The sequence below is a fragment of the Catharus ustulatus genome, chromosome 2, assembly GCF_009819885.2.
Source record: "Catharus ustulatus isolate bCatUst1 chromosome 2, bCatUst1.pri.v2, whole genome shotgun sequence".
Taxonomy (NCBI): domain Eukaryota; kingdom Metazoa; phylum Chordata; class Aves; order Passeriformes; family Turdidae; genus Catharus; species Catharus ustulatus.
The window spans coordinates 119,774,502-119,801,113 of record NC_046222.1 but is presented as its reverse complement, the minus strand read 5'-3'; the positions used below and the strand labels follow the sequence as shown (position 1 = coordinate 119,801,113).

The 26,612-nt window shown below is 42.6% G+C and overlaps 1 protein-coding gene across 1 annotated transcript; it reads left to right on the top strand.

Annotated features, from left to right (window-relative positions):
• The first annotated feature begins 789 nt into the window (after positions 1-789).
• On the top strand, positions 790-21,197 carry UBASH3A (ubiquitin associated and SH3 domain containing A). Its single transcript, XM_033052642.1, has 15 exons — positions 790-896; positions 4,195-4,248; positions 5,620-5,806; positions 8,510-8,708; positions 9,388-9,557; positions 10,842-11,050; positions 11,815-11,941; positions 12,430-12,438; positions 14,557-14,656; positions 15,690-15,812; positions 16,566-16,658; positions 17,569-17,713; positions 19,660-19,766; positions 20,277-20,383; positions 21,060-21,197. Exons 1-15 carry the CDS (start codon positions 790-792, stop codon positions 21,195-21,197), a joined length of 1,875 nt encoding a protein of 624 aa, XP_032908533.1.
• Positions 21,198-26,612: the final 5,415 nt, after the last annotated feature.

The following is a 26,612-nucleotide window of genomic DNA, read 5'->3' as shown; positions in this document are numbered from 1 at the left end:
GAGGAGAATCCAGCTGCTACAAGGTCTTTTAAAGCTAAACAGTCCAATAGAGAATTAACACCTATATTATTTATAGTTTTGACCCAATAATCAAACTCCTGTGACCCTCAGTGCAGCACTAACTGTCCAACCAAAAACTACTGCCTGAAACCATGAAGAAGAAGGAAGAAGAAAGAGGCAATGCCCAAGAACTTCCATCTTGTCCCATACCTATTACTAAACTATAAAAACCTCAAATTCCAAACCCTTCACCATATGAAATCACACACTTCTATTTAACTACACACCTGTGATTTTAACTCCATCACTCAAATTTGGAGCCTTCTCCAAGGCCTCAGGACACAAGCAGTGTTCTCCAAGGGGTCAGTGTCAGAAAGCTCAAAGACCCCAGGGTTCTGTGATCCAACACAGCTCAGGTGGATTTCTTGGTTTTCAGGAGACACTTTAAAGTGAAAAGCTGAAAGATTCCACCTGAGCCCCTTCAGCAAGCCCACCCTGACTCTGGTGTTACCTTTGGGCTCCTCATCCTGCTCTGCCAGGGAGAAAAGTTTTGCTTTTTCAGCCGCCCTGCCACAAAAATTCAGAGGCGCAGATTCTGTGAAAACAGGATGTCAGCTTTTGTCAGAAAAGATCACAGGGGGTGTGAGGTTTTGGTTTTGTTTTTTGTTTTTTTAAATTTTATTTTATCCGCCTCTCTCTCTGTTTCATTTTCTGACTCCGTCCCTCCCTCCTTCGCGCCCTCCCCCGGTTCCTGCAGCGCGGAGCACACGCGGAGGGAGGACAGAGGGGATGGCAGAGGCACAGGTGTATGCAAAGGTGTCCAACAAGCACCGGGGCAGGAGCACCTCTGCCCTGCTCGAGCCTCTCCTGGCCAAAGGATTCCCGGCTCATATCGCGTGAGTAGCGCTCAGCCGCCTTTGCACTGGCGGGTTTATTTCAGATTTCGGGTGTTTGCCATAAATCCCCATACAGGCAGGGTATTTTGGATCAGAAGATTGTGCTACTCCTGGGGGTGATGGTCCCGTTCAGGGATCAGACCTGTCTTGCTCTGAGTTCCATGTGTATTGCCCACATAGCAAAACCAACCTGCTCAATATCCAATATTTTAAAATACTGCGTAAATCTAAAGATGCTCACCCTCCCACATCCTGAGTTTCAAGAGGCTTCTCAATGAGTTGAGAAGTTGACCATAGTTTGCTCTTGGGATACATAGTCTTTAATTTTTTTTCTGCTTATTACTCTTATTACAAAGGAATTAAACATGGATGTAATTCCTAGCCAAAAGTTTCTTTAGGCCTGGCAAAAATCTCCTGCTGGATGGTGTCACTGGAAACGGGTTTTTTTCCTTAAGATGCCCTCTAAGTCTGTCAATTTTTCTTCCTGTCTTGAATCAGGGTCTTGTTCCAAAAATCATGTCGTGTCTAGAAAATGTCATAGTAAAGAATGAGGCACTGTTCTTGGCAGCTCCAATGGATGAGAGAGTAACTGGTGGCAGAAAAACAAGTTAATGCAAAAGAAAAGCACCAGTCACTCCTCCCCCAAACATCACTCCTGTTGGACAGGCAAGTTTTGGGGAGGATTTTCCAATTTCTGGATGGCAAGTAGGGAACATTTTGTTCAAACTGCTCAAAAAAAAATAAAATTATTATTTAAATATCAAAGAACCCTTCATAAAAATATTTTAGAAAGAAGAGCAACATCTCTCTGCCTTTTGACTGGAAATTAGGCGAGTGGAAGAGGATCCATTTGTAAGTGCTGTGTTGTTTTTTGGGAATGGCTGTGGTAGCAATCAGTGTCAGACACGATGGGCACAGCTCACAAGGGAACTGAGTCCCTTTCTCCCAGTGATCCCAGTGGGATTTTAGCTGTGGGCTGAAAACATGGCTCATCATTTCTCTATTAATACTCCAACTCAGCCCAAAGTGATGGTGACTTTCTGAATTTTTTCTGCTTTATGCAATGCTCTTCCAATTCCCTTCAAAACAGTTTCTGCTACTTCTGAGATGACTTTGTGCTTCCCAGTTCAAAATTAGGAAGCAGCAGCAGAAATACTGCCCAAATTGATGTAAGATAACAAAATATCTAAGAGCAATTAAAAAAAAAAATCCTATTACTGACCTTAAGACCTTCAAAATTTTGATTGCGTTTTAAAAAATCCTTTTATCTGTCTCTGTTGTCCCTCCATTAAACCATGAATGAAAGTACTGAAAGGTTTCTTTTGACATGTCCTTGCCTGAGAAATATGAGGTGGGGTGTAAGTATTACAAAATCTTTCATCACGTAGAACCAACAGGCCAAAGCAGCATTTCCCCAATGAATGAAACTCAAATATGTGAGGGTCATGTCTAGACTAAGATCAGAAAATTTCCACAAGAAATCATGCCAGCAGTTCCTGTTTTAGGGAAGAGCCATCCTATTATGACTGTAGATTTATTTTTAGTCTACTTTCATTACAGATTCTCAATGGTTTATTCTTCTCTCTGTCTGAGAGAAATTGGTACATGCAGAACTTACTGTTTGCATTATTTTTCAATTTTCACTTCTCATCGTGGAAGTGCAGGATTAGTCACAGCCTCATCACCCCTAGTGCTAAGGGCTCTCTAAACCTTGCTGGAAATCATCCTACAGCCAACTCATGATGAGACAAAAATGGGGACAGGTCTGGAGAGGAGCACAAGAGGAGAAGGAGATGGGACTGAGCAGGATGGCAGCTGATGGCCTCAGCTCTCAATTTTGAAGGCTCAATGTGGAGAAAAGTTGAAGCCAAGCTCTGTTTTAGCTTCAGAGCTGCTTGCACAGAGCTTGCTCCCAGGTGGGAGGAGCAGAGTGGCAAGAAGTGGTGAAACACTCCCTTGGTTGTGCAATGAGTGGTGATGAACCCTGGCATCACTGCCACTCACACTTCCACCAGGCACAGGAGAAGAGAAGAGAAGAGAAGAGAAGAGAAGAGAAGAGAAGAGAAGAGAAGAGAAGAGAAGAGAAGAGAAGAGAAGAGAAGAGAAGAGAAGAGAAGAGAAGAGAAGAGAAGAGAAGAGAAGAGAAGAGAAGAGAAGAGAAGAGAAGAGAAGAGAAGAGAAGAGAAGAGAAGAGAAGAGAAGAGAAGAGAAGAGAAGAGAAGAGAAGAGAAGAGAAGAGAAGAGAAGAGAAGAGAAGAGAAGAGAGAAGAGAAGAAGTTAGAGTGTAAAGGCTCACATTTGTCCTCATCCCTGCTGAGCCCCATTAAAGATCCAGCAATGTTTAAATATAAATGTTATTAACAAGCCCCAGTGTAGTTTTTACACTGAAGAAAACTCCCCCTGTCGTTTTTACACTGGGAGGGAGCCTAAGGGTGAGCCTGAGTCCTGCAGCTCAATGCTGATGTGTGTTCAGGTGTCACAGGGATGGATGAAGAACAAAAATGGGAGGAGGCAACACAGCTCAATGTCCTCAAGAGCCAGTGGCCAGAAAGGGTGGCCTCAAAAGAGAAGGAAAGACATCAGCAGATGCCAAGAAATTCAGTAGTTTTTTTCCCAGTGCCCTCTGTCTCTACTTCCCCTTCCTGTTTCTCCTGAGGAGTTTGTAGGTGCAGTTCAGGGGTGGAAATGGGGTTCATGAGTGCAGCTGCTGCTTGAACACTGGAATCCTTCCCCCATCACCCAGTATTTAGGCACAAAGATTTGCTCATGTGAAACACAAAGCTGGCTTTTGGAAAGAGCTAGTGAGAAAAGGAGATGTGAATCAAAGGAGAGGTTTTGTCCCTGGCTCTCTGCTGGCTCTGAGGGATCCTCAACCCATATTTCACACCCCAATATAAGCATATTTTGCCCAGTTTTAATGGGCTTGGCCCTGGCAACTTGAATCAGAACAGTTTTGCTATGAACCAAGAAAACCCAGCTCTTACAGTGCTTGGATGGATGGTTTATCTAACCCCAAGGAAATCCATGCAGTCAGAAAGGCTGCCAAGGAAACACCTCCAGAACACAAAGGCATTTGTGGGGAGGACAGGTTACCAATCTTCAAGGAATTAAAGACTTGCAGTGAGAAAAAAAAGCTATCTGGAAGGCTTCAAGAGCAATAACATTTGCTAGGAAAAGCCTTGCTAAAAGTCCTGCCTATGTTGGAAAATAGACTTGATGACTACAGTCACTAAATGCCTTTACTTTATAAAACTTTTCTTTCTGGTATTCTGAGGAACTAATTTTGTGCTTTTTCTAGGCAAAAAGCCTTGGTTGCTACTGGACAAAAGACAACAGAAGATGCAGCAAAATGGTAAGTACCTGTGATTTCTAAGGTGTGCCTTCACATTTAACCTGCCTAAAAATCCTTATTGATGTGCTCATCCTGTCACTGAATTTGAAGTTAGCTGCCATTAAAAAAAATAATACCACCACCACAACAACAACAACAAAAACCCCAAAACTGAATTCGATTTTTTTTTAAAATTTGTGTCCAAATGAAAATAATTGTATTTATAACAGATTTTGAAATATTTGTAAATATTTCACAGAGAGAGAAATATTTGTATTTGTACTTATTCTGGGACACAAGGTAACTTGCAGAAGGTCTAGGTAAATTAAAAACAAGCAGATACTTCTACTTTTACCAGTGAGTCAGTTCACAGGACCAGCTGGTCTGGTCAGAAAATCCTCCTCAGCTTTAAGCCTCCTGAGACAAAGGGACAAGGAAACAGGGAAAAAATTTGTAAACCCATGACAGCTGAAGGGGAACAGACAGGCCCAGCACAAAGTAAGGTGAAAGGCTGATGGTCAGAGGGAGGAATTATTACAATTAAAATCATTTCTCAATTGTGAACACCACAAAGTTTTCTCCTCTCTACCAAGACTCTCACAATATGTCATTCATGTGCTGACAATTGATTTTTTTGTTGTTGTTTTAATTCACCTTCATATTAAATAGAGTCTTTCCTTGCACTTTCTTTTGGGTTTTGTTTTACTTTTTCTTTCTTTTTAAAATTTCCTTGGTTCAGTTGCTTATTTATTTTTTTCGTCTATTTTCTTTTCTTTTGTGCAAAGCCAGAGGAAGCATTTGAGAATGTCATGTTCTTTCCAAATAATTTTTTTTCAAAGATGCTGCCACACTTCCCAACAACCATTCCCAATCCAACAGCTGCAAAGACAAACATACAGCCTGTGAAAGATGTGGTGAACAATATCATCACATGGCATATGAGTTTCTGAACTTTCCTTGTGCATTTCTCATTTGTCTTGCTTGCTTTTCTTAGGGCTGAATAAAAAGGCTGGTTTTGAGTGGCTTTTTAATCTTTTTGTCATTCTTCAACATGTTCCACCCATTGCCTTTTTCCTCCTCTAGTTCTTTATTTACAGTTATGAAAAAGGGGGGGGAAAACCCCTAGAAAGGTACTTTTTGTTTTCATTAATTTTCAGATACTGATGGAAGTAAAGGTACATGATAAATGTAAAGTACTCAAAAATAAGCAGAAAAAAAATTTCTCCATTATTTTGTGCTGCAGAGAGAAAAAATGAGCTTTTAGTTCAGCTTTTCATTTGAGAGAAAACAATAAAATTGCATTGCCTTTTGTGATCTCTGCTATGGAGGCTTTCAAGAAACAAGAGCCAGGGGTGCACACACTCACTGTCGGTTCTGTGCTCTCGATTTCAGGCTGCATTCCCACTGCAATGACCCCTCCCTGGATGACCCAATCCCTCAGGAATATGCCCTTTATCTGTGCCCCACGGGCCGCCTGCACAGCCGCCTGCAGGAGTTCTGGAAGGAGAGCAAGCGCCAGTGCGGGAAGAACAGAGCCCACGAGGTTTTCCCCCACGTCACCCTCTGTGACTTCTTCCCGGTGAGGCAAGGAGAGTGCAAGGGTCGGGTTTCAGCTGGGTGATATTTGGGGAAACTGGGCCACCTGCTGTTGTCTGACACCTGAACTTGTTGGTGATCGAATGACATGACCCAGGTCCAGGCATGGTGCTCAGTGTTGAGTGATGCTCAATGTCTGAGTGATGCTCAATGCCTGAGTGATGCTCAAAGTCTATGCATGATGCTCAATGTCTGAGTGATGATTAATGTTTGAGTGATGCTCAGTGCCTGAGTGATGCTCAAAGTCTGAATGATGCTCAATGTCTGAGTGGTGATTAATGTTTGAGTGATGATTAATATTTGAGTGATGCTCAATGTCTGAGTGATGCTCAAAGTCTGAGTGATGATTAATGTTTGAGTGATGCTCAGTGTCTGAGTGATGCTCAGTGCCTGAGTGATGGTTCATGTTTGAGTGATGCTCAGTGTCTAAATGATCCTCAATTGTCTGAGTGATGATTAATATCTGAGTGATGATTAATATCTGAGTGATGATTAATGTTTGAGTGATGCTCAGTGCCTGAGTGATTCTTAATGCCTGAGTGATGCTCAGTGTTTCAGCAATGGTTCACGATTGAGTTATGCTTAATGTCTGAGTGATGATTGATATCTGAGTGATGATTAATGTTTAAGTGATGCTCAGTGCCTGAGTGATGCTCAGTGTCTCAGTGATGGTTCATGTTTGAGTGATACTTAATGTCTGAGTGATGATTGATATCTGAGTGCTGCTCAAAGTCTGAGTGATGATTAATGTTTGAGAGATCCTCAATATCTGAGTAATGCTCAATGTTTGAGTGATGTTTAATATCTGAGTGATGATTAATGTCTGAGTGCTGCTCAGTGCCTGAGTGATGCTTAATGCCTGAGTGAAGCTCAAAGTCTGAGTGGCACTCAATATCTGAGCAATGCTCAGTGTCTGAGTGATGATTAATGTCTGAATGAGTGTTGGAACCCTGGAAATGGAGATTTTTGAACTTTCTGTGCTGTCAGGCACTGACCCTCAGGAAAACACTGTTTTTGACCTGAGGTCTTGGAGAAGACTTCCAAAATTGAGTGATAGAACTAGAATCACTGGTGTGCAGTTTGAATAGAAGTGTGTAGTATCACATGGTGGAAAATTTGGAATTTGATGTTTTAGAATATAGTAATATGTGGAAGGCAAGATGGAGGTTTTGGGGTGGTTTTGTTTCCTTCTTCACCTTCCTCTTCATGGGTCTAGGTGGGATCTTGTTTAATTGCATAGAAAATGCCACACTGCAGGTCACAGGTGGTTGGTTATTGGGTCAAAAGTAAAAATAATTTAGGTGTTAGTTCTTAATTTTTGTTAGTTTAGGTTTAAAAGACCTTGTAGAGAGGGAGATGCATCACCATTTCACCATTTTTAGTTTGTTAGCTGGAAGTTCTGTAGCACTCACTGTAACATAGATAAGAATTAATAAACATCTGAGTCCAAACACGAAATTCCATCTCTTGAGCTTTTAATCCCAACTCTGGCAGAGAAGAAAAAAAGAGATAAAAGTGATATATAGTGGTGCCCTGTGTGAGGATCGAACTCACAACCTTCAGATTATGAGACTAAGTGATGATTAATGTCTGAGTGATGATTAATGTCTGATTATGCTTAATGTTTGAGTGGCAGTCAATGCCTGAGTGGGTTTTTTGGGGTGGCTGATCCATCTAGAGCAGCCCTGTGCAGTGCAGCTGCTGTCAGGCTCCACGTGTCCATTGCTGCCTGGATTTAGGATGATGAACCTTCCCAGGCAGGGCAGCAGTGGAGCAGGGACAGGGTTATCACAGGGTGCAGACAGCTTTGGTACAAGCCTGTGGGAATCTCAGGAAAAGCTCTGCCTGCTCTAGAGAGCCACATCAGCAGCTATGGGGGCATGTCCCAGATTTTACTCTTTTTATTGAAGATGAAGATTTTGTGAAATCTTTTGTGAAGCACTGGACTGGAAACTCTGGACTTCCTGGAATCCAGTTCTAGCACGTTGATGGTGCAACACATGAACATCACCTGTATCTGGGATGTGCTAAAACAGGCTTGGCCAAGGGAAGCTGGACAAAAATTACTTTGTTCATCGTTCTTTTATGTTAAACCATTGAGTGCTTGCTTCCCCCTAAGGGTGGGCCATTGCAACCATGCCAAAAAGAGGCAGCAAAAATAAGATTATTTTGTTGAAAAATACTGAGTGGTGCTCTGTGACCATTAAATAAAATTATCCAGAACAAAAATCATTAATTAATAATGAATGCCATGCTCTTGGGAGACATCAACTTTAAAGGCGTGTCTGGAAGAGGCATTGCAACCCTCACCTTGCACATCTCAGTAAAGGATGTAGGATAACATTAACACAAATTCCTGCTTAGAATTGAAGAGAGAAATCATGATCCCTGTCTCATTTCAGACTGGTTACTGCACACCTGACAGATGGTAAAATATTTTGGCTTTTTCCTACCCAGGCTAGATACACCTTGAGTTGAAGGCTCCATCTCCTGCTACAGACCCTGGACACTGTGCTGATCCAATTGCAAATACTGCTGGGTTTTATGGATTTCAGGCAAATTCCTAGGTGTTTTGTGTTTCTCAGGAAGTTTATAGCCCCACAGTTTTCTGGCAGTGCTGTGTGACACAGGCTGCAGCACTGGCTGTGAGCTAGTGGCTAAAGCCTCCTCCTCTGTTTTCTTTCAGTGTGAAGACCAGAAAGTGGAGTTGTTGTATGACATCTTAAAGCGAGTCGGTGACAGCTTTTCCCAGAGCTTTCCACCATCCATTTCCCTAACACTACATGCATCTCCCAGCTACCTTGGCTTCTTCATTGATGACAGCCAGGCAAACATCCTCAAAGAGTTTGCTGTGGCATTCTCATCAGAGGCTTCAGCCCTGGCAGGTAGGACCAGCCCCAGAGGGAAATGGGTGGGTTGTAGCACAAATGTGTAGCCACAGACATTCCCTTTGTCTCCAGGGAAGCTTAGATGGAGTTTTCCTGCCAGCAAACACCCTCTTCACCTACAGATTTGCAAGCAGACTCGCCAAGGGAGCATATTTTAATCTTTGAAGACACAGCACTTTTGCCTAGAAGCTGAAATGATGCTGTGTATAATTTGGCAGGTGATTGCTGAGGATATCCAGGATGGGCAGGGATATGACACTCCCCAGATCTCCACCCTCATGGTGCTGTGGCCCAGCTGGATGCCCTGGCTGCATCCCTAGGAATAGAGCCTAATACCTTTTCCAAAGGAAATTTCATCACCAGTGGAGACTGAAGGGGCACAGCCCCACCACAGCCTTGTCTGGGAGAAATGAGTTCAATACATCTCAGGCTGGGAGAGGAAATCAAACCATGATAATTTATTTTTCTCACAGATGAAGCCAGAAAGCAAATCCAGCCCACATTTGTGAATGATTTTAGCCTGGTTAAAACCATTACACCCTTCAAAAACCATTATTCAGTAGATCTACTCTGCCACTATTTATATTTCCTGCACCATGCAAATTGTGTAGGATAAAACAAGAGGAGCTTTAAACAACCTTTGTTTCTATGTTGTGCTGTGATTTTTCATCCCTAGACTGCCACGTGAAGCCCTCCTTGAAGCAGTTCCACCTCACCTTGGCTCACAGGTTTTATCCTCACCATCAGAAGACTTTGGAGCAACTGGCCAAATGCATTAACCCGGGGGAGCCCTGCGTGTGGGTGGCTGCTCTCTATTCTCGGGACATGCGTTTTGTGCATTACCAGGTACTGGAACCAGATTTATTTCATTTTCTGAGCCTTTAATTTTCTTTGCTACAGTCATCTTACTTTTTCCATCCTTAAGAAAATCTCTGCCTGCTCAGCACAGGGCTTCAAAGAGCATGGCTGTTTCCAGTGTCATTTTGGGTTCAAAGACTGCACTCCTGAATCAGTACATAATACCTTTATTTTGGTAGGTTGCTTGACCTGCATGTCTCAAAATCTATTTCCAAACCCCAGTGGGAAAAAGCCTAATCTTACCATGACGTGAGAAAATAAAAGACAGGAAATCATGACCCTTTAATATTTTCTAGGATTTGTCAGTTTACAGTTTTGCAGCAAAATTCCCTTCAGCAAAATTAGTTTTCTTGATTGTTCAGCTATGATGAAAACTGCAGCAGTGAGCAGGGGTCAGTACTCACTGATGATTTTCTGTTTAGCAGACTCTTTGTTGAAACCAGTGGATATTCTTTCCGTTCTCATTTCCAAATTTAAATTTGAGAATGTTCAACAGCTTTTTGTCAGATCAGTAAATCACTCTGTCTCAAGTCTCATATTGGATTTTAGTCACACTCAGGAGAGCTGCAAGCAACCACAAAAACAGGTCAGAACTATGCTTGCTTTCAAGAAAGTCTGTACCAGATACAGGGAGAAAAGAGTACAGTAATTTCATGACTATAAGGCGGACTTCCAGGTGTTGGCAAATTTCCAAACTTTGTCCATATATAACGCACACCGGACTATAAGGCGCGCTTTTTTTTTTGCAGCGAGGATCCACGTGCAACAAAGTAACGAATTAGTAACGGAATCGTGCGATCGCGGGGTTTACTGGCAGGTGCTCAATTTGCAAACATTTTTCACAGATTGGTGGAGCCTTTACATGCAGCCCCGAGCACCCTCCCCGTGCCGCGGGCCCCGGCACTCCCACCCACCCCCAGCGTCGGCAGGTGCGGCTCTCGCGGCTCTCACTTTGGGTTGGCAAATTTCCCAACTTTGTCCATATATAAGGCACACCGGATTATAAGGCTCACTTCTGGGTTTTGATCAAAATTTTAGTCAAAAGGGTGCGCCTCATAGCAGTGAAATTACTGTATTTTTGTGACAGCCAAGCTCCTGTTTTTACACACACTGTAAGTGTGGTAGCGTCTTCCTTCTCCTCTGCCAAAATGCCACCAAAGAGGAGGTTGCAGAGTGGAAAGCAGAGCTGGTTCTGTGTCCAGAAGAGAGAACAACCATCCCCTGAGCAGAGCAGCACGGGGAGCATCCTGACCCTGCTGTGTGTCCCCACAGAGGCTCAGGGCCCTGTTCCAGTACAAACCCCAGCACATTGACGAGCTCATGATCAATGCTGGGGACCTGATCTACGTGGACCCCGGGCAGCAGAGCGACGTGAGCGAGGGCTGGGTGATCGGCACCTCGCACCGCACCGGCTGCAGGGGCTTCCTCCCCGAGAACTACACCGAGAGAGCCCACGAGGCAGACACCTGGGTCAGGCACAGGTAACTCGGGATTTCACAGGGCTGAAATCTCCTCCTTGCTGGGATTTGTGGGCAGGAGGGGATGGGATGCTGAGATGTGTGAGAGAAAAGAGACAGGACACACACCTGCAGACAGCCAGAGTTCATAAGTTCAGCTGCTCCAGGGATGACCCCTGCTCACTCTTGAAGAACCTGAACACCCTAATGAATTTTGAAAGAGCACATTCTACCAGGGCAGGCTCAGCCTTTCAGCCTGGCTCTCTGCTCTCTTCTTTTTTTTTCTAATTTCGAGGGCTTGTAAAGTTGGCTTGAAATGAAACCACACAAAGGCTGCTCCACCACCTTGGCACCACCCTTATCTTGTTGATGTGCCCTGCATCAGAAGGCACCTGTCTGGCTTCCTGCACCTCACTCTGCAGCTGACATCCTGCAGCACAGCTGATGCTACTTGCAGATTAGAGCTGATTTTTCTAAGATGGGAAATTTTGGTGCATTTCTTGATGTCTCAGAGAAAGGGAGGAGGCCACCTTCTTGAAGCTCCCACTTTAGCAGGGTTACACCCAATGTACACCATCAGTTCCTAATAGTTTAACCTCATTTTTATGGGGCATATTCTAAATGAACAGCAAAGTGATGAGGGGGATTGCAAATATGCAAAAAGTATTGAATAGAACACGAATCCTGACTTGCTGATCCTGTAAACAACATCATGACTCAAAAGTCTCTTCTATTTGTGTGTGTGCCTGTATGTTTCTGTGTGTGTGTTGCTTCTGCTTTTTGTACAGGGAATATGTTTTTGACACAGCTTCAAGATCCTTCACCAGAACTGAAAAGGACCCCAATGTAAAGCTGAATGGGGAAGCCCATAATGTCAGTGTGTCAAGGAGTGTAACCAATGTTCTTTCTCTCCAGGTAATTGTTTTTTACTATTTCTTATCTTTTCTACATGCTTTATCAGATATTCTATTAATTAATGGCATTTAGTAAATTTGTTAGTATCTTCCTTTCCCTCCCTCATATTTTCATGTTTTATTGCACATTTGTACACTCTGTTTTATTTATCTTGCACATTTATATATACATACACACTCAAACTGTAATTTATAATAGCTCACACGTTTTTTTTGTCATGTATATGATGTATATCACACTTGTCTTCCATAATAGCACAACACATGAGTTCTCTGCTCAAGTGCCTCAGTGGGTATGGAGACAGGTGAGACACAGGCACAACCTCCCCTGATTTCCATGTGGCTTCAGGCAGAGTGACTAAATCTGAATTAGGCTCATTGTTCATGGCTGCTTTCATGTCCAGATTTCATGGATGTCATCTTGGAGGCTTCCATGGCCCCAGATCACATTTAAATGTTCCATTTTCTTCTTTATGTTTAGATATGTAGCTAGTGCAGGTCAGTGCACAGAACAGCTAGCTGGAGTGGTTAACAGCACTGTAGGATCACATTTTTCACCCAGGTTCAAAATCAATTTTTCCCATGTCCACTGGTCCTCTGGTAGGAAGAGCAAAACAAATAAGGACTCTGTTTTTTTTTCCTACAGCACATTTGCACCTGCATTGCCTCTTTGGCTCTGTCAGAGATGGCAAAATGCATTTTTAGCACAGACATTCCTCAGAAACCCTTTAGCTTGCTGGCCCCACAGCCTCTCCTCCTGCTGTGCTGGGCAATAACCCTGAGCTGGTTTGTGCTCACATCAGAGAAACTGAGGGCACCTCGAGGGAACTCCCACCCTGGGGCCTCCAGGACACCATGTAAAAACTTTCTGAACAAGTCACACATCCTTCCTCTGGCTCTTGGCTTCTCTTATCCGGGTCAGAAATGTGTTTTGGAGATGGGCATATCTCCAGTCTAGAGTTTCCCTGGCCTCTGGGTTCCTTTCAAGGAGAAGAGCACAAAACCTTGGGTTTATACTCTGCTCTTGTGGCAGTTGCTGGGTGTTTCATGGCAGAAGTGCAAGTAGTTAACAGAATTTAATATCAACCTCAAACCACTTCTTAAGAGTTGTCTTCTCTGTTGCTGAAGATGCAGAGCATTTAGCTCAGTGCTACAGCAGTAACACTGTTTTAAAGTTGTAAAACCTTTGACCTGTTTATCTTCTTCTCATTTGTATTTAATGTGCATTGTATACTAACCCCAAATTACTTCAAATTTATTTGTAATTCCATGCAGTCTAAGTAAAAAAGTGGCCTTGTAGGAGATCTGGGTTCACTGTTGATTTGGTCACACAGTTATGAAAATGTAGAAGTGGTATTTTCACTAGGAAAAGAAGGAGAAGCCTGGTGTTAGTCCTGGTGTAGAGAAGGGCATTAACAGTCAGATCTTAGCTAATTTTCTGGGTTTTGTTTATATCAACCATATGATAAAAATTAAAGTTATGATTCCTTCCCACACTGAGATGAAAAGATCTGTCACCAGCACTGTCTTTCACTGGTGCTAACACAGAATTAGAACCTGTAGCCTGTGAGGGTCAGGGGTGTGACTTTGACAGGACAAGAGGGAGTGTCCTTAAACCACAACAGGGGAAGTTCAGGCTGGATAGCAGGAAGAATTTTTCCACTGAAAGGATGGTCAAGCATTGAACAGCCTTTCCAGGGAGGTGTCAAGTCACCAACCCTGGAAGTGTACAAGAAACAACTGGGTGTGGCACTCAGGGCTATGGCTGAGTTGAAAATGTGCTGATCAGTCAAAGGTTGGACTCAATAACCCCAAAGATCTTTTCCAGCATTCATGATTTTATAATTCTCTTTTATTTGCCTTCAGTGGAGAACCAGTCAGGCTTATCACTGTCCTAAAGACAAGCATCTATTATTATACTATCTCTTCTGCAGGAATCCTGACTTTTCCTGCAGGTTATAGGTAACATCTGTACGAGCTGGATGGAGAGATGGAGACTTCAGACAGTTCTTAAGATGCTGTTTATTGCATAGATGAGGTTCCAGCAGTTGTGGGTCGTGGGTGAGCCTAGAGCTGTTGGCTATAGGCAAGCTCTGTGTCCTGAAGCTCTGTTCCATTCATGTTACAAAGCATTGTATTTCTTTATTTGCTGTGCATTTTATTACATGACAACCAATCACTGCCTTTACTATTACCTACAGTCTATCACAACTACCAACATTACTATATTCCTGTTACTATTTTCCAATCACAAAAAGTTAGCATGTTACTGTTTAAGCTAGAAGGTTTTTTGCAGTTTTCTTGCAGTGGAAAATTCTGAGATTTTTTTTTCTCTACTTGCAAAATTGGTTTTCTTGTTTGCCTGTGACAATTTTTTTGCTTGGTAAAAACATCATTTGTTTGAGGTGGATTTATCCTTTGCTCAGAGTCATAAAAGCCTCTTCTAACTCACTTGCCCTTTGCCTTCAATTCTTTTATGTCAAAACTTGCTATTATTTCTATTCCTTCTTCAGATTCTACATTCAAAAATCTTTCTGTTATACATACATGTGTGTGACCTTCCTGTCAAATCCTATCCATCCCAACAAACATCCTTCTGAACCTCCCTTTTCCCAGAGCGCTGCCCTGTGGAGAGGGGTGCTGGTGATGCACCACGGGGAAAGAGTGGATCAGGTCTTTGGAAAATCTTGGCTTCAGCAGTGCCTGACTGCAGATGGTGAGTAAGGTAACAGGAGGATGTTCAGAAAGCAGGACCAAACCCAATTAACCCCAGTAACTGAGTAGGAGAGATTCAATCTGTGTGTAAATGTCAACACTGGCACAACAGAGTGGTAACAGTGCAAGTCAGGCACTGCTTCAACCTGCACATAACCAGGTCACAATGTCCTGAAGTCCTTCATGTTTATGCTCACTAAATTCTGCAGGTAAACAAAGCCCTTGTGCTGCTGATGGAAGTGTGTCTCGCTGGTACATCAACAAATCACAGCAGCACACTCATCGCCTCTCATTATGGAAGGTGGAGATTGTCAGCCCCCTCCACCTTTCTGTGCCTGAGTCAGAATCATGGGCTGTTGATCAGAGTCACTCTATGTCACTAGTCCCACCTGGGGAACCTGTGGTGGAAATGAAATATCAGCACTGACCTAAATTAAAACCTGAATTTCCTCTTTCTCTCAAAAAAAAAGAAAAAAAAAAGAAAAAAAAAATCTTTCAGGTGAAGAAAATTGACTCAAAACAGGGCAATGTGTGTCAGGAGGGAGGAGGGGAACAAGAGGTGGGAGTTCACAAGTGAGAGCTTTATGCTGAAATTCTGCCTTGCTATGCTGGAGATTCCCCATGTTTAGTGCATGGAATTCACACCAGATAAGGAGAGTGGTGCCTCATAGCTGCATAATCAATGCATTGGTGTCATTTTGATTCAGTGGAGATGTGTTTTTTTCAATCCTTTTGGCAACTGTAAAAGAATATAAATAGGGAGGGGATTTTTGTTTCTTTTGAGTCCCACAATGCCAAATTCTCCTGGTTTCCTGTTCTTTCCTCCTCCCCATTTGCTCCTTCTGAGCTTGAAGAAGGGGAGCTATTCTGTTGGGACAGAGGATTTCCCAAGGCAGTGTTGTGACCTTAAAACATGACCCCTTTAAGGTAATAGCACTGGCTGTTTTTCATCAGTGAGACACTGTCTGTAAAACAAACATAACAGAGCTGCTGCCTCCCTTGTGCCAACAGCAAAATGTCCTGCCTTGTTTCAGGGAAATACTACAGAGCAGATCTGAACTTCCCCTCCTCCCTGCCGAGGAGGAAAGACAGCACGAAGCAGTTTGAAAATGATCCTCCTTTATCTTGCTGTGGTATTTTCCAGTCAAGGCTTATAGGTAAGCTGGATATTATCCCCCTGCAAATGTAAGGGTTTGGGAAGCAGGCTGTCATCATCTGCCAAAGCTCATGCTGGCTTTGCAGCAGAAAAATTTCCTACCAGCACTCACTGTGGCCACAATTCTCTGTGGGCAACTGCTGCAAGATCTTAAATACTAAAATAGAGAACACAGCTGGTTATTTTTCTTTGAGACCCCCTCTGCCAGTTCCTGGCAGAGAAAGTGGAAAGGAAGAAGCCAGAACATCACCTGTGCCCTGCCTGCAAGGGATGGATGTCTTGTGCAGCTGTCCCTGAGTGGACAGTGAGGAGGGAAGGGGCTGGCCAGAGGAAGCAGCTCCACGGTCAGCAGAATGGTCACCTCACTGCAGGAGGATGGCTGTGGGTTAGGCTGACTCAATTCACTCACCACATGAAGCTGGTTGTGCTCCCTGAGCAAGGTGCACGACTGGGACAGTGCTGGTCTGCTGCAAATGCTTGTCTCTGGTTGCTCAGATATATGGGGACAGCCAAATGCCTCACTGCTGTTTGCAGGTTTGGGGTGAATCTTCTGCAATTATCTTTCCAACACTCATTTTAGAATTGATGTTTCCACCAGAATGAGCTTTCTAATGAGCTAAACCAGCAAAAAAATGCAACAGAAAGGGACTGTCAGTGTACCCCATGTTGATGAAACTGCTAAGCTCTCAGCTGTTTTTTTGCAGAAGGTGGTTTGTAGTCGTTTCTCATCTCATCCTTTGGTGTTGCCATCCAGGGGAAGCTCTGCTGGACCAGGAGGTGACAGTCAGCCACGTGTACTCGTCCCCTGCCCTGTGCTGTGTGCAGACAGCTCAGCACATACTGCAGGGTAAGGCACCAAACCTGCCAGCTGCTTCTGCCACGCTGGAAACAGCTTCACCAAACTTCTGCTCAGCCTCTGACACGAGCTATTAGGAAGGTGCACGACTTTGTGGTTGCCTGTGGTTTTCTTTAGGCAGGGAAGGAGAGGTGGTTTTGACTGCTGGTAGTGCAGGCAGCAGCAAACCTGCTGGTGTGTGTACAGCCTGTGGGATGTGAGCACATAAACACTAGTCCTTGATGGTTAAAATGGAACCTAATGTTATATGAAACAGAGGTGTTTCTTATCTGCTTGAGTTCAACATTAGTAGCTGTCCATCAAATCACCAGTGCCACCTCTTCTAGAAAATGTTTTGACCCAAATATCAGATGTTTCCAGAGCTGTGAAGGATCTGCATGTGAATCAGGAAACACTGCTTCCATGCTTCCTTTTGCAAGCCAAACTATTTGAATCCTTCATGTTGCAGAACATCTTTCCATTCCTTTCCTCTCCCTCTCTTCTTTTTTCATCTCCTGTCCCTTTCAGCAAGTTCACAGTTCAGAACCATGTTTATATAAAAATGCATTCACTGCCACTCAGTAACCTCTCTTGAGAATACTGAGCAAAATGCTACATAAAAATGCTAAAAACATTTCCTGTCTGAAGTTTATTCATATTGCAACATTGCAAAATTGAGTTTTTTCCTTCTAGCAGAGCATCACAAGAGAGCTTCAAATATTATGATAATGATAATTATAACTTGCAGTCTCTTTACGTTAGTCTAACAAGAATATAATGGTGGCTTCCTTTAACCAATTGGTTGTTAATAAAGATTTAATTTTCATTAATGAAAGTACAACAGAAAACAAGGCAGAATTATAGCCTGAGCGTGGCAATTTGAGTGCACCTTTCTCCTAACATCAATTTCTTGTTCTTGCAGGGCTTAAATTAAATCCAAGAGTCAGAATCAGGGTGGAACCAGGACTGTTTGAGTGGACCAAGTGGGAAGCAAGCAGAGCAATCCCCACCTTCATGACTGTGGCAGAGCTGATGGAGGCATCTTATGACATAGATACAAGTTACAGGTACTGCTCTGTGTCTGGCTGATAAAGCTGTGGGGTTTTTCTCTGAGATATCTTCTTCTTTCATGTGTCATTGCAAACACTGCAAAGATGGGGTGATTCTGATCAAATTCAGATCAAAATAGGATATAAAATAAGATGTGCTGTCACCAGCACATGGGTGCACTAGCACAAACATCTTGTGCATGGGACCAGCTCTCCTCTGGTGTTGCCTTGACTTTATGGGCATTAATTTCAGGTGCCAGGAGCTTTGCTTTACCTTTGGTTCATGTGAAAACACTTCAGAAATGCGAAGAATAACCTGATTTTCAGTGACAGAGAAATGTCACTTTATATAAGGTCAGTCAGCCCTTGGCTGAGGGTCTGCAGGGCAGCAGCAAGAGGTCTTGGGGACAGGCAAGATAAGAGCATTTCACTTTAATTGATGTTTCTGGTATCATTTTAGGTTGCTCAAAGATTAATGCAAGGACTTTTTGGAGCCCTCATAACTTCGTGAGGTGAGGGTCGATGCCTTTTCTGAGCACTTGCAAACCACAGCCCGGCAGGAAATGATAAACCTCCAATTCAATCTAGCTCCTCATCTCGTTCACCAACCAGGCTGCTCGGTGTTTGCAGTGCACAGCCAGATCCAGGAAATTACTCAGCTGTCTCTGGGATTTCCCACCTATTCAAGAAAGGGAGAAAGGAAACATCTCATTCCTAAGACATTCCTTACAGCCAAGGATTTATCTTTTTTTGAGACTGCATAAAGTCTCCAAAATCCTTCATTTTTTTGGAGCACAGGTCTTTCTGGTGTTTCACTAACAGACTGTTCTCCAGGGGTTTTTTGATACAAAATCACTTGCCTCAAAAGAAACTGTGCAAATGCACAGCAGTGGGAGGTTTCAGAGGGGAATCTCTAAGGTAATATTAATTAGAGTGTTTAGGCCCCTCACAGCTCACTCAGATCCAGGCAAAAATAGGGTGGATGAATTACAAACTTGTACATAGAATGCCCTTTTCTTCCCATCATTTGCAGGGTTTAAAAAAAAGTCCTTGGGTTCCAGGTGTTGTAAATGAGCATTTGAGACCACTTGAAGAGCCATCAGCAAAGGGTATCAGTAAAAACCAGATATAACATTAAGCATCAAAACAAAATCCATTGGCAAGGTTCACTCTGCTGTTGAGCTGGTTGGACAGCAGGGTCTGGTTTTACCAAATGCAACCACTGCAAATGCTGTCCATCACCCAAGCCCCACCAGAACAGAGGTGTTCTCTGAGGACTCACAGCAGTGTGAAGGTCTGGCTCTTAGGGGTTTTTGGGTGCCTGAAAAACCCTGGTATATAAAAGAAGGAAGAATGCCTGGTCTCAGCAGAGGTGCTCAGATAATTTGGAGTGATGCATTGTGATTATGGTCCCTGGAAATACCCTTTTTTTTTTTAAACTCTAGCAGTGAAACTCTTTACTACCCATTTGACCAGCAATGCAGATAAGCCTCGTTCATTGCAGATTTTTATTTACTTGGTTTATTGAGGAGATTAATGCTGATGGACCAAATCTTGCAAGCATTGCAAATCTTGCAAGCATCATTAGTGTCTCTCCTTTGTTTGTGCTCAGGATTGGAAGACCCAGGCAGCACTGCAGCTCATGTCTGGGCAGTGGTCCTTGCTGGCAGAATTGCTCAAAGCTTTTCTTAGGCATAAATCCCGCTTTAAATAATCTCCACTGTGAACTACAAGTTTTATTGAATCCTGCTTTTTGCTGCATCTGGTGCTTTATGAGCTATGAGACTTAGGCATGAGATTTAATGGAAATTACTCAGAGAGAAGCTAATGCTTCAGACAAGCAGTGTGTCAGCCAAGTCAGTAGATAAACCTTTTAACCAAGTGCCTTTTCTCTGGTGTAGTCATTCAATGTTGCTAAGAGTGTATTCATCTAGATTAACATACATTTGTGATTTTATTGGCAGGGGTAACTTCCCACTCTCTTCTCTGGTGCCATCAGAAAGTTATGAAGACTATGTCAGCAGAAGCTCTGTGGTTATAAAACAGATCATCAGTGCCTGCCCCAGCAAAGGTAGAGGTTTCAGGTCTTTGAATGTTCTGTCAGACACTTGCAGTAACAGGAGCTGGCAGAGATTTGCCAACAGAAACACATTTAATATGAGCTGTTGGCACTGCACAGAGCTTAAGGTAAAGTCAGTGCTTGTCTTGGGCTACACTGAAGTAACATGCATGCAATTTATGGGATAGAAATGGAAAAAGTAAAATAAAACTGAGCCAGTAGAGTACTAAGTTGCTCAAGTATATGCTTTCATTGGTCTTTCTACATTGGGATGTAGCTCAGCAAAAGATAATACACTTTCCTGGAAAGCTTGTTTCTCATTCCTTCACAAATTCCTTCTCTCAGTAGCTGGCATGCTCAACACTGCAGATATTTTCTGTCCATCACAACACACTCTGCCACATTATCAAAAAGGTCTGCAAAGATGAACAGCCCCAAAGCCACCCCATCCCCATCAGCTGCTGGGGAATGTGGCAGTGCTGCAGCTCCCTTACCAGCTCTTTCCTTTTCCTGGTGTGCCAGGTGTCATCCTCATCGTGGGCCACGGCTCCTCCTTGGCACCTCTCACCAGGGCACTCACAGGGCTCCCCAACACACACAGCAGAGACTTTGCCCAGATGGTGAAGAAGGTAAGAGCATTTTATTCCATCAGAAAGCCCTTGGGGTTGTTTCATTATATTTTTAATAAGGTGTGTGTAACAGCATGCCAACACCAATGGCAGCAGCTCTCTCATTCCAAAGGGGATCTCACACAGTTTTAGCAAAGCACTGAGGGTAAGGACAAGGATTTTATTCTGGGGGCTTTGTCTGTGACTGGCTGCTAAGTCTTTGAGGAAGATTTTCATCTGGAAAGTCAATGCCATGTAACATCTACAGACAAGAGGCACATTGGTAAACCTCTCCAGTTGGAACCAGTCTCCTTCCTTTCCTACTGGAAAAAAAAAAGGCTTTGAGGTGACCTAACTGCAGCCTTCCAGTACCTGAAGGGACCTGCAAGAAAGATGGAGAGAAACTTTACAAGAGGCTGGAGTTACAGGACAAGGGGCAATGACTTCAAAGTGACAGAGAGCAGGTTTAGATTGGACACTAGGAGGAAATTCTTTCTGTGGGGGAGGATGAGGCATGGGAACAGGCTGCCCAGGTATCAATGTGGAGTGGTTACACAAGTTCAGCTTTCACCCCTCAGCTTTCCAGCCTGGTTTTATTTCATCTCAGAAGTGACAGAATATCAGGGGCTGCTCTTTTCTGGAGCAAAGCCTCCCCTTCATGTCAAAGCAATGACCCTGATGGTAACTTCCTTCCCAGATCCCTTCCCTGGGCATGTGTTTCTGTGAAGAACAGAAAGAGGAGAACAAATGGCAGATGGTCAACCCACCAGTGAGAACATTAACTCACGGAGCAAACGCAGCATTTAACTGGAGAAATACTATCATGGAAGATTAAAAGGTCATCTCTGCCTTTGCACATGTCAAAAAGGAGCCAAAGGCACGTTATGGTTCATCACAGTCCAAAATTATTCATCCAGAAGACACACAGAGGGTGGGAAATGCCCACTCTGAGTTGTCAAAGCACAGAAAAACACTTCTGAGTTTGGTGTCTGGATTTTGTTTTTATTTTGATGACTGAGAAGAATGAACTTTATGAACTTATAAAGTGAGAAATAACACTTGTGGTGGTGGTGAGGAAAGTACCTTCTAACCTTTACTGAGTGTACAAATGTTTAATAAATATGTATATAACTATCTGCTTATAAATTCCACTCCAAGAGGCACTGAAGTAAACAATGCTTTATTTTTAAGACCGAACTACATCCAGCAAGAATTCCCTTTTTTTTTCTTCTTTAGTCACTTGGATATTTTCAGACAACAGAAAAATTGGGACTGAAAAAAAGTCAACTCCTACCCAAAGAGGCAAAGAGGGGACCAGCTCTAGCTAAAGCCACTGTGTTTCCTGTTCACTCCATCTGTTCTGTGAGAGCAAATACCACACTGACTCTTTATTTACCTTTTCTACAGAGGGAGTCCATTTTCTATCACACCAGCTCCTCATCCAGCAATTCTCAAGCGATGCATATTGCAAAATGGTCTAAATTATTCCTTTTTAAAGGAAAATGAACTGATTGCTTTACTGTTCCTGGGGCAAAGAAAGATGCCCTGTGTTGCTGCACTGGTGACAAAACTGTGACATGAGCAACTTTTACTCTGAACCCTTCCCAAAGTGGCACTTGCAGCACAACAGATTTGCTTTGTGCTGGTTTGTGCTGGATTTATGCTGGATTTATTAATGATGACCCCCCACTTCCCATTGGGTCACCTGAAAGGTTTCTGCAGCTCTTCTCCAAATGATTTATTTAATTAAGGGAATGTAGCCCTGAAGTTTTATGTACAAACATGAACATGCCTTTCCACTGTTTTTCTCCTGCTTTTCCTTTCTGGTTATCAGATAACTGCCTCCAGGAAAGTACAATGTTTCTTTCAATGAAAGGGAAAAATGAAAACGTTTTTCTCAGAGCATGACTAAAAATGTTTGCATTTTCACTCCTCATGATGTCACTCCTGTGTGACATCTCCCTGCATGCCATTAGCCATTGGGGCATGCAGAGGATCCCATCCAACATTCCTGGTTCTGGGGCTTAGAGGAGTCTGACAGGCACCTTTATCTGTGGCTGTAGAGATTTTGTTATCTCAGCTGTGCAGCTGCAATGATTCATTCTGACTTTCCAGCTCTGGTGGAGTCACTTGAGCTCTCAGTTTTCTGACAGTGCTGCAATTTTACACTGAAAGTCAAATGTCCCAGGGCCAAGACAGGAGCTCTTTAAGGAGCAAGGGCACAGGACTCGAGCTCAGGAGATGGATGGCTACAACTGCAGCTCCAGAAAAAGATAAAAACACCAAATGTCACCACAACCTTTTCGTAATCAGGGGAAGCAGGATGCCAGTGCAGTGCTGAGAGGACTGTGGCTTGGCTACATCTCAGCCCAGCACACACTTGTCAGCCAAGAGAGGCAGGTGTGGTGAGGGATGACTTTGCTCTGAGCTCTGAAGGTGATGCCAGGCTCCTCTGTGGTCAGCAGGGAGGGCAGTGACTCACAGGTCCGACTGATATCTCTGTATGATACAAGAAAATCAGCAAAGCCACTTAAAAGACTGGTCATCTTTAATGTATTAGTGTGTAATGGGTTAAGTGCACCACCTAACCAGTGGCTTGTCTTCATTCTCTTCTGCCCTCACTCAGTCAGGATTAAAACATAAAGGAGATTAATTTCTCATTTGGACTTGGTTGTTTATTAAATGTTGTCTAAAGTACAGGGAGTTCTGCAACACTGCTAGCTACCAGCTAAAAGTGAGAAAAATGGAGGTGAATCTAGCTAGTTACAAGGTCTTTTAAAGCTAAACAGTCCAATAAAGAACTAACACCTGTATTATTTCTATTTTGACCCAATAATCAAACACCTGTGACCTGCAGTGCAGCACTGTCCAACCAAAAACTGCTACCTGAAATCATGAAGAAGAAGGAACAAGAAGAAAGAGACAATGCCCAAGAACCTCTATCTTGTCCCATACCTATTACTATATTCTAAAAACCCCAGATTTAAAACCCTTCACCATGTGAAATCACACACTTCTCTTTAACTACACACCAGTGATTTTAACTCCATCACTCAAATTTGGAGCCTTCTCCAAGGCCTCAGGTCCAAAGCAGTGTTCTCCTGGGGGGCAGTGTCAGAAAGCACAGAAAGCTCAAAACTCCCAGGTTTCTGGGTTCCAACCTTAGTGATATTAAATTTCATTACAAATTTTGTTCTACCTTTCTAGGGATAATGTGGGTTTTTTCCATAATGCTCTCATACATTAATCCTAGATTGGGCTGCAAACACCAGTTTGGTTTAAGAATCTGTGTTTTTCTTTGAAATACCAAAATAAAATACCAAGTGAGATCTCTCCTTTCACCCAATGGCATCAGATGTATTGTCAGGGTGGGTCTGTTGTGAAAAATAACCTGTAAGAACAGCTTCACCTTATTTTTTTAACAGCTTTCCTATGCTGCTGCCATTGTGGGTAACATGACAGTGAAATACTTATTTTTGCTGACACTCTGATCCTGTTATTGTCCACCCAACTCCTATCCTTAACAAGTGTGTGCAGCTCCCTACAGGCAGGTGACAGGAGAGAAGGACATGGCTGGGGGAAGTGTCTGTCTGTCTGTCTGTCTGTCTCTTACAGAGGATGGATTTTACTGCTCCACCCAATCTTGGCATCTAATGAGATGCCCACAGTGCATGGACAACACTATTGACAAACTAATATACTATAAATATACTTTAGGCAGATTCCTAAAACACTCAAACCAAAATCCCACTGTGCTTTTCTTTTACTTTCAATACCAATGCACTCCAATGAATTTCACTGCAGTGAAAGCAATGGATTAAACTTCAGAGCATGTTGAAAAGAGGGTTTGGGAATTTAAGGTCTTTTTTGTGGTGGTTTCTAATCCAGACACCACAGTGCAAAGCAGGTGAGGACAAATGCTTAGTCACAAAACACTGTATTAAAGTTGCAAAGACTTCTCCATGTCTGCTGTTTGAGTCAATTGAACAGAAAGAACATGAATAGCAGGAACAGGCAGCACACTCAGGAACCCACTGGAATTATCTCAGTCTTAAAGATGGAAAGGCAAAGACAAGTTCTTCTATTCACAAGGACGCTGCTTTTGGCTCTCCTGGGACCCCATGAGCACAGATTCAACTCTAAACACTTTTTAAAATGAGAGCTGAAATGATGTGTTTAACATACAAGGTTTCTTGGTTGTACAATCTGGTGCTTGTGAGAGAGACAGGATTCCTAATGTGGTGTGTACACAGCATGAGACTAAGCACTAAACACAGGTGACATGAAGAAAATATCCTTGGAATCTCCCAAGTTATTTTTGTGGTAAGCAAAAGAAATAGGAAATTATTTTCCAGTTTCTTGTTTAGTTGTTTTGTTTTGGGGGTGGTTTTTTTTGTTTTTTGGTTTTTTGTTGTTGTTGTTGTTGGGGGTTTTTTAATGCAACTTCTAAAATTAGTTGTTGCTTTACTCCATTGCAGTTTTCTTTCACTGGATCCATTTCATTACCAAGTTATGTACTTCAATAGGTGCTTTTAGTACTGCCTTGAGAATCTGAATCTTTTCTTTGTATCTGAAAATGTGAGAACATTTGTGAGAACAAATGTGAGATTCTTTTGATGGAGACCTGCAGTGAAGCTAATCTATGGTGACCTCTTGTGGGAGAACAATCTCAGATTTATATGGCTAAATAAGGTCTGGTGTGATTGAGAGATGAGAAGGAAGAACTTAATTTTTTTTTTTTTAACAATAATGCTTCTTCCATACCCTTTGAAATTAGATTAACATCAAAAATTGCATTGTTTGGGACTACTTTTAGGCAGAGGAGCTTGGAAGGACACTTGAGACAAATTCTTCTGAACGGTGAGAGACAATATGCTATGAATGTTCTAATCCTGATTTTTCCAAAGCTTTTTTCCTTGTGCCAGCATTAATATTGGTGCAAGGAATATGCACAGTTCTGCTGACTCAGAGAAGTAGATATTTCTGTTCTTGGCACAATTTTAAGTCACAGGTGAGGAATAAAACAGCTGAGTGGATTTTTTTACTTCTCCAACAAAAACACCAAGGGTCTCCAAAAAGAGCAAGTCCTGTTCTCAGAGCAACCAGTAACACATAAGAGATTTCCAGATGTTCTCATCTCTCCTTGATTATATTCCAGGCAGGAGGCTTTTAATTTTTTTCAGGAATACCACTGGAGGTCACTCATGTACTAACAAACAGTGCTGCAGGGGAAAAAAGTAATTTAAACTACCCAAGAATGAACTCAGCTTGACTTGAAGATGACATTAAAATGGAAGTGAGCTTGGAATTATGTTGTGCACATATTCCTCAAATTTACAGTGGACTACAACAAAAGTAGCAAGTAAACTAATTATTTTAATTTTCTTATAACCCCCCCATCCCCAACATTAGCAGACCATGTTAGCTTTGATCTAGCTGAAGTAATAATGGAAATGCAGCACAAAAAAAAGAAAAAAAATTAAAAATGGGAAAAAAGGATTTGTCTAAAAACGCTCACTGGGGCAACAACAGTGTCACAAGAAATTGCAAACAAAATGTAAGATAGGAGAGGAAAGATTGCATAGGAATTTTCTCCTTATGATATTTCTGGTAGCAGAAAAAATTGCAACGAAGAAGTAATAAGTTCTACTTATTTCATTTGACTGGTTTCCCTATCTCCACTTTCTCTTAATCCATTTTTATCACTAAATTTCACACTTTCAGAAACATTTTTGCTGGAATTCTGAATTGTAGAGAAATGGAAATTGTTAAAATGTTTTTCCTCTTTCTGCTAAACTAAAAGTTTAATACTGATTTCTTGCTCTGAGGTGAAGAACTAGGAAATGTAAATCCTGTTTCAGCATTATCAGTACAATAGCTCATCCCAAATGGGCCCAACCTGGTTGTTCTACTTAAAAGCAAACTGCTATTGGCTGGCAACTCTCTACCTGAGGCTCCAGACCCATTAATATTCATATCAAAATCCCACAGTATGAGAGAGCTAATAAAACCAGACAGATATACATAATAATTAAGGTATTGCTTACAAATTATCAAGGAAGATAGTTTCAGAGCAGCTTTATTCACCTGCAGAAAGAGAGAAAACAACCTGTCAGTGGCATTTAGTGCTTGTACAACACTTTGCAAAGCTCTGCCTTGCTCTGTACTTTTAATTTATTATTTTTGGCTTTCCATTTGATTCTGGAAGCTTCTAGGAGGGCTCTGCAGCTGGCTCCTGCCAGTCACTTCC

Bases quoted from the DNA above. Each gene is read 5' to 3' on its own strand.
- UBASH3A (XM_033052642.1), top strand. From the start codon at position 790: ATGGCAGAGGCACAGGTGTATGCAAAGGTGTCCAACAAGCACCGGGGC. The intron at 897-4,194 runs GTGAGTAGCGCT...TGCTTTTTCTAG, and splicing joins GGATTCCCGGCTCATATCGC to GCAAAAAGCCTTGGTTGCTA. The intron at 17,714-19,659 runs GTACTGCTCTGT...TTTTATTGGCAG, and splicing joins GACATAGATACAAGTTACAG to GGGTAACTTCCCACTCTCTT.